At 54.8% G+C, this 13,728-nt stretch overlaps 1 protein-coding gene across 1 annotated transcript in view; it reads right to left on the bottom strand.

The window, feature by feature from the left end:
- The window catches only part of cadm1a (cell adhesion molecule 1a), a 450,797-nt gene that overhangs the window by 235,311 nt on the left and 201,758 nt on the right, over nucleotides 1–13,728 (bottom strand). The window contains exon 3 of the mRNA XM_073029526.1: nucleotides 11,384–11,404. Within this exon, the coding sequence (XP_072885627.1) occupies nucleotides 11,384–11,404 (21 nt within the window). The remainder of the gene's footprint in view (nucleotides 1–11,383; nucleotides 11,405–13,728) is intronic.

Below are 13,728 nucleotides of genomic sequence, written 5' to 3' on the forward strand. Positions count from 1 at the left end.
CACCGTCACTGACAGACTGTACACACCGTCACTGACAGATCCACACCGTCACTGACAGATCCACACCGTCACTGACAGACCGTACACACTGTCACTGACAGACTGTACACACTGTCACTGACAGACCCACACCGTCACTGACAGACCAACACCGTCACTGACAGACCGTACACACCGTCACTGACAGATCCACACCGTCACTGACAGACCATACACACCATCACTGACAGACCCACACTGTCACTGACAGACCGTACACACTGTCACTGACAGACCGTACACACCATCACTGACAGACCCACACCGTCACTGACAGACCGTACACACCGTCACTGACAGACCCTCACCGTCACTGACAGATCCACACCGTCACTGACAGACCCACACCGTCACTGACAGACCGTACACACCGTCACTGACAGACCGTACACACTGTCACTGACAGACTGTACACACCGTCACTGACAGATCCACACCGTCACTGACAGACCGTACACACCGTCACTGACAGATCCACACCATCACTGACAGACCGTACACACCATCACTGACAGACCCACACCGTCACTGACAGACCCACACCATCAGTGACAGACCGTACACACTGTCACTGACAGACCCACACCGTCACTGACAGACCCACACTGTCACTGACAGACCCTCACCGTCACTGACTGACCGTACACACCGTCACTGACAGACCCACACCGTCACTGACAGATCCACACCGTCACTGACAGACCGTACACACCGTCACTGACAGACCGTACACACCGTCACTGACAGATCCACACCGTCACTGACAGACCCACACCATCACTGACAGACCGTACACACCGTCACTGACAGACCGTACACACCATCACTGACAGATCCACACCGTCACTGACAGACCGTACACACTGTCACTGACAGATCCACACCGTCACTGACAGATCCACACCGTCACTGACAGACCCACACCATCACTGACAGACCGTACACACCGTCACTGACAGACCGTACACACCATCACTGACAGATCCACACCGTCACTGACAGATCCACACCGTCACTGACAGACCGTACACACCATCACTGACAGACCCACACCGTCACTGACAGATCCACACCGTCACTGACAGACCGTACACACCGTCACTGACAGACCGTACACACCGTCACTGACAGATCCACACCGTCACTGACAGACCCACACCATCACTGACAGACCGTACACACCGTCACTGACAGATCCACACCGTCACTGACAGACCCACACCGTCACTGACAGACCGTACACACCGTCACTGACAGATCCACACCGTCACTGACAGACCGTACACACCGTCACTGACAGACCCACACCGTCACTGACAGATCCACACCGTCACTGACAGATCCACACCGTCACTGACAGACCGTACACACCGTCACTGACAGATCCACACCGTCACTGACAGATCCACACCGTCACTGACAGACCGTACACACCGTCACTGACAGACCCACACCGTCACTGACAGACCGTACACACCGTCACTGACAGACCGTACACACCATCACTGACAGATCCACACCGTCACTGACAGACCCACACCGTCACTGACAGACCCACACCGTCACTGACAGACCGTACACACCATAACTGACAGACCGTACACACCGTCACTGACAGACCCACACCGTCACTGACAGACCCACACTGTCACTGACAGACCGTACACACCGTCACTGACAGATCCACACCGTCACTGACAGACCGTACACACCGTCACTGACAGATCCACACCGTCACTGACAGACCCTCACCGTCACTGACAGATCCACACCGTCACTGACAGACCCACACCGTCACTGACAGACCCACACCGTCACTGACAGACCCACACTGTCACTGACAGACCGTACACACCGTCACTGACAGACCCACACCATCACTGACAGATCGTACACATCGTCACTGACAGATCCACACCGTCACTGACAGACCGTACACACTGTCACTGACAGATCCACACCGTCACTGACAGACCCACACCGTCACTGACAGACCGTACACACCGTCACTGACAGATCCACACCGTCACTGACAGACCCACACTGTCACTGACAGACCGTACACACCGTCACTGACAGATCCACACCATCACTGACAGACCGTACACACCATCACTGACAGACCGTACACACCGTCACTGACAGATCCACACCGTCACTGACAGACCGTACACACTGTCACTGACAGATCCACACCGTCACTGACAGATCCACACCATCACTGACAGACTGTACACACCATCACTGACAGACCGTGCACACCGTCACTGACAGATCCACACCGTCACTGACAGACCGTACACACCGTCACTGACAGATCCACACCGTCACTGACAGATCCACACCATCACTGACAGATCCACACCGTCACTGACAGACCGTACACACCATCACTGACAGATCCACATCGTCACTGACAGATCCACACCATCACTGACAGACCCACACCGTCACTGACAGACCGTACACACCGTCACTGACAGACCGTACACACCGTCACTGACAGATCCACACCGTCACTGACAGACCCACACCATCACTGACAGACCGTACACACCGTCACTGACAGATCCACACCGTCACTGACAGACCGTACACACCGTCACTGACAGATCCACACCGTCACTGACAGACCCACACCGTCACTGACAGACCGTACACACCGTCACTGACAGATCCACACCGTCACTGACAGACCCACACTGTCACTGACAGACCGTACACACCGTCACTGACAGATCCACACCATCAATGACAGACCCACACCGTCACTGACAGATCCACACCGTCACTGACAGACCGTACACACCGTCACTGACAGACCCACACTGTCACTGACAGACCGTACACACCGTCACTGACAGATCCACACCGTCACTGACAGACCGTACACACCATCACTGACAGACCCACACCATCACTGACAGACCCACACCGTCACTGACAGATCCACACCGTCACTGACAGACCCACACCATCACTGACAGATCCACACCGTCACTGACAGACCCACACCGTCACTGACAGACCGTACACACCGTCACTGACAGATGCACACCGTCACTGACAGACCGTACACACCATCACTGACAGACCGTACACACCGTCACTGACAGACCCACACCATCACTGACAGACCCACACCGTCACTGACAGATCCACACCGTCACTGACAGACCCACACCATCACTGACAGATCCACACCGTCACTGACAGACCCACACCATCACTGACAGACCGTACACACCGTCACTGACAGATCCACACCGTCACTGACAGACCGTACACACCGTCACTGACAGACCCACACCGTCACTGACAGACCGTACACACCGTCACTGACAGACCCACACCATCACTGACAGACCGTACACACCGTCACTGACAGACCCTCACCGTCACTGACAGACCGTACACACCGTCACTGACAGACCGTACACACTGTCACTGACAGACCGTACACACCATCACTGACAGACTGTACACACCGTCACTGACAGACCCACACCGTCACTGACAGACCGTACACACCATCACTGACAGACCGTACACACTGTCACTGACAGACCGTACACACCGTCACTGAGAGATCCACACTGTCACTGACAGATCCACACCGTCACTGACAGACCCACACCATCACTGACAGACCCACACCGTCACTGACAGATCCACACCGTCAGTGACAGACCGTACACACCGTCACTGACAGACCATACACACCGTCACTGACAGACCGTAGAGAATGCATTGAGCTTAACGGAAACACAATGCCATCAGGAAGTCGGTACAGGAGCTTCAGCGCCTAAACCTCCGTGCTGAAGTCAGTTATTACCCCTCAACCATCAAGCACTTGAACCAGCGTGGATTATCTTCAGGCAAACACGAGGAAATCTGCAGATGCTGTAAATTCAGGCAACACACACACACAAAATGCCGGTGGAACGCAGCAGGCCAGGCAGCGTCTATAGGGAGAAGCGCTGCCGACGTTTCGGGCCGAGGTGCGCCTCTCCGTGTAGACGCTGCCTGGCCTGCTGCTTTCCACCAGCATCTTGTGTGCGCTGTGAGGATATCTTTACGCAAGTTCGCTTGCCCGTCACTAAACCCTTCCCCTCAATCTCTGGCCTCAGTTTCAAGGACTCTGCATCTCATGTACTCGTTTGCTATTGCTTGCTTGTTTGTTTATCGTTTTGTTTGTTATTTATTTCTTTATTTCTATATCTGCCCCGTTTGCTGTTTCTTTCTCACACCGGTCGAACGCCCAGCGTGGTGCGGTCTTCCGTCGGTTCCCTCCTGGTCATTACCCCGTGATATATTTACTGAGTTTGCCTGCACGGAAATGACCCTCCGGGTTGCTCTCTTGCCCGGACTTTCGTTCAGTTTACTCTGCGTGAAGTGGGGCAGTCCCCATGGTGAATGGGGTGGCGCCCGGTCATAAGCCCGTAGCTGCGGACTAGACCCATCGATCTAGAACGAGCGGTCGGCCCTGGAGTTTGATCGCAGTGGGGTAGAAGCTGCCCTTCGGCCCGCTGGCCCGTGCTTGCAGGTGTTTGTGACTCCTGCCTGATGGAAGGGGTAGTGGGGGGGGTTCGAGTGAGCCGGCTGCCCTACCGAGTCGGCGAGAAGCGTAGACAGGGTCTACGGAGGGGAGCTTGGCTCCACTGGGCTGTTGCCCATGGCCCTCTGCGCTACGCGCCGCGGCGGACGATCTTCTCCCTGCTCAGGCTTAAGGGGAGAGGCGTGCGCTGCGTTGGAGCGCGTCGGGAGGGCTGGTGAATGAAAGACGTCAGTTCCTGCCTCAGAAGCGACCTGGACCAGCTCCAAAGCGGATGCCGCCTGCCCCGACTCTTCCCTCAAACGCCCCCCCCGCCCCCGGGAACATCTGGGCCGCAGGATGCTCTCGGTCCAATACGTCTCCGCATTCAATGCTGCCGCTCCCCTCAAAACTAATCAAGGCCCCCGCCTCGGTACCTCCTGGTGTTACCGGATTTATATAAAACCTACAGTGTAGTACAGGCCCTTCGGCCCACGATGCTGTGCCCGTTCAGAGGGGCAAGGACCCCTCCACCGTCTCCGGGCCAGCGGGCCTGCGCCACGAGGCCTAGCCCCCTGCTCTGACTCGCCCTGCTCCTGCGGCTGTGAGGCCAGAGTACAGCCCAACGCCGTTCTCAGGTCTGATGTTCTGGAGGCTGAACATCCGGCCCAGCGTTGTCATAGCAACAACCTCTGGCTCAAGGTCGGCATGACCGGGGGTGGGGGGGGAGGAACTGGTCATCGACCCTCAGGAGGAGCAGACCACAGGTTCGTGAGCCCCTCATCAGAGGCGGAGAGGGTCGGGGACTTTTAAGTTCCTCGCGGTTATCATTTCAGGGCCCGGGGTCCAGCACGTTAAAGTGACTTTCTGAAGAAAGCAGGGCAGCGCCTCGACTTCCTTAGAAGTCTGCAGAGTTCTGGCATGTCACCTGAAACTCGCCCAGGGCTCTCCAGATGTGCGGGGGGAGAGTGTCACGGCCTGGTGTGGAAACACCAACGCCCTTGAACGGAAAACCCCCACAGAAGGTGCTGGATACGGCCCAGCCCATCACGGGTAACGCCTTCCCCGCCGCTCAGCACGTCTGCACGGACCGTTGACGCAGGAAAGCGGCGTCCGTCATCAGGGACCACCACCACCACCCAGGACGGGGTCTCATCTCTCTGCTGCTATCAGGAAGGAGGTACAGGACCCACACCACCAGGTTCAGGGACAGTTATTACCCCTCAACCATCAGGAAGGAGGCACAGGAGCCTCAGGACCCACACCACCAGGTTCAGGGACAGTTATCACCCCTCAACCATCAGGAAGGAGGTACAGGAGCCTCAGGACCCACACCACCAGGTTCAGGGACAGTTATCACCCCTCAACCATCAGGAAGGAGGTACAGGAGCCTCAGGACCCACACCACCAGGTTCAGGGACAGTTATCACCCTTCAGCCATCAGGCTCTTGAACAGGGAGGATAACTTCACTCAACTTTACTTGCCCCAACACTGAACTGTTCCCACAGCCTCTGGACTCACCTTCAAGGCCTGTTCATCTCATGCTCTCGATATTTATTACTTGCTTATTTATTAGTAATTCCCTCCCCCCCCCCCTTTCTCTCTGTATTTTTTTACAGCTTGCTGTCGTCTGTCTGACCTGGCGGGTCGTGGCCTTCCATTGATTCTGCGATGGTTCACGTGCGTTCGCCGCGAACGCCCGCAAGAATATGAATCTCGGGGCGGTGTCTGGCAACGCATCTGTACTCTGCTAGCAGATTAGCTTTGAACTTCGAAAAGCTTTAATTTACTTTGCCTTGCTCGGCATCTGCCTGTGAGTGTTCGGTTAATATCCTGCTGGCAACTTGAATCACGGAAACCTTGGTTAGCCATTGACTATCTTCAGGGGACAGCGAGGGGCCGGTTAATGACACACGTCCGACCGCAGCTGTCTAACCGTCTGCCCCTTCCCCTCCCATTCCCCGTCCAGCAGACTGACCAACAGGTCGACCACATTATGGCATTATCAGGAATAGTGGTGCATAGTTCCCTGAAGATGGAATCTCATGGGGATAGGGTAGTGAAGAAAGCTTTTGGTATGCTGGCCTTTATAAATCAGAGCATTGAGTATAGGAGTTGGGATGTAATGTCGGAATTGTACAAGGCATTTGTGAGGCCGAATTTGGAGTATTGTGTCCAGTTCTGGTCACCGAATTATAGGAAAGATGTCAACAAAATAGAGAGAGTACAGAGGAGATTTACTAGAATGTTACCTGGGTTTCAGCACCTAAGTTACAGGGAAAGGTTGAACAAGTTAGGTCTTTATTCTTTGGAGCGTAGAAGGTTGAGGGGGGACTTGATAGAGGTATTTAAAATTATGAGGGGGATAGACACAGAGTTGACGTGGATAGGCTTTTTCCATTGAGAGTAGGGGAGATTCAAACAAGAGGACATGAGTTGAGATTTAGGGGGCAAAAGTTTAGGGGTAACACGAGGGGGAACTTCTTTACTCAGAGAGTGGTAGCTGTGTGGAACGAGCTTCCAGTGGAAGTGGTAGAGGCAGGTTCGATATTGTCATTTAAAGTAAAATTGGATAGGTATATGGACGGGAAAGGAATGGAGGGTTATGGGCTGAGTGCGGGTCGGTGGGACTAGGTGAGAGTAAGCGTTCGGCACGGACTAGAAGGGCCGAGATGGCCCGTTTCCGTGCTGTGATTGTTATATGGTGGTTGGTGACAGTCACTGGGCTGTGCTGAAGGAGATGGGCCAGCAGGTGGCGCCTCACAGCCTCTCTGCTGGTAATGGACGGGCCTACCTGCCGAAGAACCACACACACACACACACACATTACAGAGACCCCAGAAAGACAAACCCACCCTCACACAGAACTCACAAGCTCAGATCTCCGGGGCGTGGGACGCAAGACCCCTCGTGAAACCTCTCGGTCACGGCCGGCCTCGGTGACTAGCCCACGGCTGAAAAGTCAGGCGGGTTGGCTAGGCGACGTGCAGGCCCATCAGCCTGGGTTTCACCGACCCCCCCCACCACCACCTCGCTTACTGGTAGGGGTCCGAGGGGTAAGAAAGGTTGGGAACCCCATGCTCTCGAGGGTTGTAAAGTCAGCCAGCCCCATCGAGGGCACTAGCCTCCCCGGCATTGAGGACCTCTTCAAAATGGCCACCGTCTCACCCGGGGTACCGCGAGCGAGGAAGGATACGCTGGCACCGCGGACGAGGAGTACGGGGGGGGGCGACCCCGGGGACGGAAAGGTCGGCGTAGGAGGTGTGCTCGGTGCCTCTGGGCCTGCACTGGCCGGGATTTAGAAGTACGCGGCAGGCCCCCATTGAAGCCCCTCAAAAACCTGAGAGGCCCAAATACCGTGGAGAGGACGTTTCCCCCCCGGTGCGGGAGCCTCGGACCAGAGGGCAGAGCCCAGGAATGGAAGGACGTCCATTCAGAACGAAGAGGTTAAACTAGGCCAGAGGGAGCAGCCTCCCTGCGGAGAATCAAGCTGAACTCCCACACACGGAGCTACACCAGGACACAAGACCAGAATTACATAATTCTGCTCTGGTATCCCACCGTGGCTGGTCTGCTACGCCTTTCAACTCTGCTCTTTGACCCCCATAACCTTTGACACCCTGAGCCCGTCGACCTCCACTTCAGATATACCCAGTGACTTGGCAGCCAGCCCTGGCAATAAACTCCGTGGACTCGCCGTATTCCTCTGTACCTCTGTTCTAAAGGGACGTCCCTCTACACTGAGGCTGTGCCCTCTGGTCCCAGGCTCCCCCACTAAAGGGAACATCCCCTCCAGGCCTCACTCTGTCTAGGCCTTTTAATATTTAATCGGTTTCAATGAGAGCCCCTCCTGCCCCAACCAACCCCAGAGACATTCATTTCCCGGCGTACATCAACCCATTCGTTTCCGGGATGCCCCTTGTGACCCTCTCCGATGCCAGCGCATCCTTCCTCACAGGCCAGGATCAAATCGGGGGTTTGTTGGGTACTGGGCCGGGAATGGGGCACTCTTGAAAGGGACAGACAAGGTGGAAGTACGGAAGTGGTAGGCGAGACTAGAACGAGGGGACATTGCCTCGGGATTCAGGGGGAGTAGATTTAGAACGGAGATGAGGAGAAACTGTTTTTCCCGGAGCGTGGTGGATCTGCGGAATTTTCTCTGCCCAGGGAAGCAGTTGAAGCTTCCTCACTAAATATATTTAAGATACAGTTAGAATTTTTACACAGAAGGGGGATTAAGGGTTATGGGGAAAAAGGCAGGTGGATGGAGCTGAGTTTACAGACAGATCAGCCATGAACTAATTGAATGGCGGGGCAGGCTCGATGGGCCGGATGGCCTACTCCGCGAGAACCTGTGGGCGCCAGCCGGCGGAGTTCCAGAGGGCCGAAACGGCTGGCAAGAGGGCGCGTAATTTTCAGGTGCTGGGGAGTAGGTACAGAGGGGATGTCAGGGGTAAGTTTTTCACACAGAGAGTGGTGGGTGAGTGGAACGGGCTGCCGGCGACGGTGGTGGAGGCGGATACGATAGGGTCTTTTAAGAGACTCCTGGACAGGTACACGGAGCTCAGAAAAATAGAGGGCTGTGCTGTAGGGAAATTCTAGGCAGTTTCTAGAGCAGGTTACGTGGTCAGCACAACATTGTGGGCCGAAGGGCCTGTAATGTGCTGGAGATTTCTATGTTCTATAAGAAGCTGTTTAAACTGTTTACAGTGCAGTGATTTGGGGGGGGGGGTGGTCATTGATAGAGGGGGTCGGGGAGGCCAACTAGGACGGTGGATCAGATTAACTGCCCCGGGGGGCAAGAAACTTTTAAGACGAGGTGAAGGTTTTGTTTTAACTGGTTTCGCTTTCCAGAAGGGAGCCTTCGGAGATGGTAGACCGCAGGGAGGGTGGTGCCCGCAGCGATTTCTCCTGGGCCCCTTAGAGTCGAAGACCAGCCCGGTCCCATCGGCCTGCACCCCGGACCCTAGCTCTCCCCACCCGGCGATCCAAATCTCTCTCGCTGAGGCTGAGCCCCGCGCCCGCCACTTGTTCCACGCTCGCAGCACCCCCCCCAACCCCCGACTCCCGAGCGAAGAACCTTCCCTTTCGCTTTCCTCTGTAAGCGTCTGACCTGTCACCCTTCACCCATGACTCCTCACCCGACCTCAGAGGGCCTGCCGGCATTTACCCCAGTTGCGTACCCTTCGCAGTTCTGTAGAACACAGAGGGCTGTGCGGTGGGGGAGTTCGAGGCAGCTTCTCGAGCAGGGAGCACGGTCGGCACGACATTGTGGGCCGAAGGGCCTGTGGTGTGCTGTCCTCCGTTCTAGGATCGGAGGAGAGTCTGGGGTGGGATGTCAGAGGTAGTTGTTGTACACAGAGACTGGTGTGGGGGAAATGGACCGAACTTCCAGGGGTGTTGGCAGAGGATAGATTGGGGACACTCCAAAGATTCTCAGATGGCTAGAGGGTCACCTGGGAGGGAGGGGTGAGATTGGTCCTAGGGTAGGCCAAACATTTTTTGTGATTTGTGATTCGTGATTTTTATTAACGACCTGGATGTGTGGGGGTAGAAGGGTGGGTTGGCAAGTTTGCAGATGACAGAAAGGTTGGTGGTGTTGTAGATAGTGTAGAGGATTGTCGAAGATTGCAGAGGGACATTGATAGGATGCAGAAGTGGGCTGAGAAGTGGCAGATGGAGTTCAACCCGGAGAAGTGTGAGGCGGTACACTTTGGAAGGACAAACTCCAAGGCAGAGTACAAAGTAAATGGCAGAATACTTGGTAGTGTGGAGGAGCAGAGGGATCTGGGGATACATGTCCACAGATACCCTGAAAGTTGCCTCACAGGTAGATAGGGTAGTTAAGAAAGTTTATGGGGTGTTAGCTTTCATAAGTTGAGGGATAGAGTTTAAGAGACGCAATGTAATGATGTAGCTCTATAAAACTCTGGTTAGGCCACACTTGGAGTACTGTGTCCAGTTCTGGTTGCCTCACTATAGGAAGGATGTGGAAGCATTGGGAAGGGTACAGAGGAGATTTACCGGGATGCTGCCTGGTTTAGAGAGTATGCATTATGATCAGAGATTAAGGGAACTAGGGCTTTATTCTTTGGAGAGAAGGAGGATGAGAGGAGACATGATAGAGGTGTACAAGATATTAAGAGGAATAGACAGAGTGGACAGCCAGTGCCTCTTCCCCAGGGCACCACTGCTCAGTACAAGAGGACGTGGCTTTAAGGTGAGGGGAGGGAGGTTCAAGGGGGATATTAGAGGAAGGTTTTTCACTCAGAGGGTGGTTGGTGCGTGGAATGCACTGCCTGAGTCAGTGGTGGAGGCAGATACACTAGTGAAGTTTAAGAGACTACTAGACAGGTATATGGAGGAATTTAAGGTGGGGGGGGGTTATATGGGAGGCAGGGTTTGAGGGTCGGCACAACATTGTGGGCCGAAGGGCCTGTACTGTTCTAGATATTCTATTCTAACTGACTGAGGCGAGGAGATGCAGAACGCAAATAGTTTCAGCCTGAAACCACCAGGAAGAGGCAGGTTAGACGCAGAAGGAGCCCCAAGATTACACCGTGCGGGCAGAGAGAGGGGGAGAGACAAACAAGTTCGCAGTTTCCACACCCAATCCTTCAACTTGAACAAAACAAAAAAAAAAATCGAAGCAAGAGGATTTTCCAAATCGGTGACCGATCTCAGAATATCCCAGATTGAGGGTGGAGGCTTCGCGAGGCTGAGACAAATCCTGCTCCCCCCCCCTTTTTAAAAAGCGTTTCCCACGAGAGAGAGAGAGTTTATAAGGCATGCACTTGCTCATCATCTACCTTCGATCTCCTGAGAGGTTCCTGTCAGCAGAGGGGTCAGCCGGGAAGAGCAGGGGAGAGGGGGAAGAAAGAGAGAGAGAAACAAGTTTAGAAGACTGCGTCGGGCAAGCGTGCGGTTAAAGATCTTTCTGCCAGGGCTTCAGTCACGACTTGAGGCACAACCCGCGGAGACGGGGCATGCCACACCGTGAAGAACGAGCATTAACGTGACACAGCACTTAACATATCTAAACAGCTCCAAGGCCAGACAGTAAGCAAAGAGCAACATGACCCTCCCTGCATTCCCTCTCTCCCCCCCACCGCCCCCCAGCAGGGTTTCCACCGTTAATAACAGGATTTAACGTTTCCACACGCGTTCATTGTTAAGGTGCCGGCATGCGTGAAGGGGTGGGGGAAAGAAAATTCGCTGGAAGTCATGCGAGATTAAGTCTGATCGCAGGGCGACCATTGTTTTCCAGGGCTGTTAGAAAATACGCTTTTCAAAAAAAAATAAATGAGCGAAGCAGGGGGTTGGTTCTTTTTCCCTCATTTCCCCGGAGGAGCCCACCCCCCCCACCCCGTTACGTTTCCAGACCCGAGTTACTGACAGGGAGCCTTTGACAAGCGAGCACACAACACCAGCCCCAGGCCGCCACCCGCTTGTTTCAAAGTTCAAAAAGTAAATTTATCATCAGACTTCGTACTGTGCCGCGCAATCGTCTAGCAGGCCTGAGCTTCATTCTGGTGCTTGTATTCACAGCGGAGCAAAGTAGTACAATAGAATAAATGGGACACTGCACACTGACAAACGGGCCCGCTGGGCTACCAGTGAACCAACGTGACAGCGCACCACAGCCACAATTGCTCGTTCCTCCACTTCCAGAGACCCGCCACGGTCACGGTCCCGAGCGAGCCCAGTTACGCCCGCGTCCCCCGGACCGCGGGAGGGGACCGGGGCACCCGGAGGAAAAGCCAGGAGAACTCCTTACAGGCCGTGACGGGAATCGGACCCGGGTCGCCGGCGCCGCGACAGCATTGCACCGCGGACGGGGTGGAAACGTTGCCTCGCTCGCAACTCTGCCGTCCCACCCAACACTGAATCGCGGGACTCCCGCCCCACTCCTCCCCCAATGTTCCCCTGGTCGACGAGGAAGCCTTGGTGAGTGGGCAGCAGCGCTCTCAATCACGGTTCGACAAGGGGATTGACGTCCAAGCCCGAGTTCAAGGTTAATTGCCAGTCAACCGTCCACATCAATACAGGCAAACGGTACAGCGTTCCTCCAGAGACAAAAAAAACCCCCGGTACCAACAGTCACACACAGCACATCTAGTTACAGAACCCTGCAAATATATATATATGTAGCTAAGGTGCCTACAACGTCTGCAAACAGGTACTGTAGTAATTTTATATATCGCACTGTACCTCTGCAGCAAAAAAAAACAAATTTCATGACCTATGTGAGCGATGATAAACCTGATTTTGATACGGGTCTCTGTTGTGGACTGAGAGTGGGAAGGGGGTCAGGGAGAGGGGAATCATGGTTGGGAAAAGGGGAAGGGAGGGGGGAATCATGGTTGGGGAAAGAGGAAGGGAGAGGGGAATCATGGTTGGGGAAAAGGGGAAGGGAGGGGGGAATCATGGTTGGGAAAAGGGGAAGGGAGAGGGGAATCATGGTTGGGAAAAGGGGAAGGGAGAGGGGAATCGTGGTTGGGAAAAGGGGAAGGGAGAGGGGAATCATGGTTGGGAAAAGGGGAAGGGAGAGGGAATCATGGTTGGGAAAAGGGGAAGGGAGAGGGGAATCATGGTTGGGGAAAGGGGAAGGGAGGGGGGAATCATGGTTGGGAAAAGGGGAAGGGAGAGGGGGAATCATGTTTGGGAAAAGGGGAAGGGAGAGGGGGAATCATGGTTGGGAAAAGGGGAAGGGAGGGGGGAATCATGGTTGGGAAAAGGGGAAGGGAGAGGGGAATCATGGTTGGGGAAAGGGGAAGGGAGAGGGGGAATCATGGTTGGGAAAAGGGGAAGGGAGAGGGGGAATCATGGTTGGGAAAAGAGGAAGAGAGAGAGGAATCATGGTTGGGGAAAAGGGGAAGGGAGAGGGGGAATCATGGTTGGGGAAAGGGGAAGGGAGAGGGGAATCATGGTTAGGAAAAGGGGAAGGGAGAGGGGGAATCATGGTTGGGAAAAGGGGAAGGGAGAGGGGAATCATGGTTGGGAAAAGGGGAAGGGAGAGGGGGAATCATGGTTTGGGAAAGGGGAAGGGAGGGGGGAATCATGGTTGGGGAAAGAGGAAGGGAGAGGGGAATCATGGTTGGGAAAAGGGGAAGGGAGAGGGGAATCAGGGTTGGGAAAAGGGGAAGGGAGAGGG

Source organism: Hemitrygon akajei, chromosome 26 (assembly GCF_048418815.1).
Source record: "Hemitrygon akajei chromosome 26, sHemAka1.3, whole genome shotgun sequence".
NCBI classification, from domain to species: domain Eukaryota; kingdom Metazoa; phylum Chordata; class Chondrichthyes; order Myliobatiformes; family Dasyatidae; genus Hemitrygon; species Hemitrygon akajei.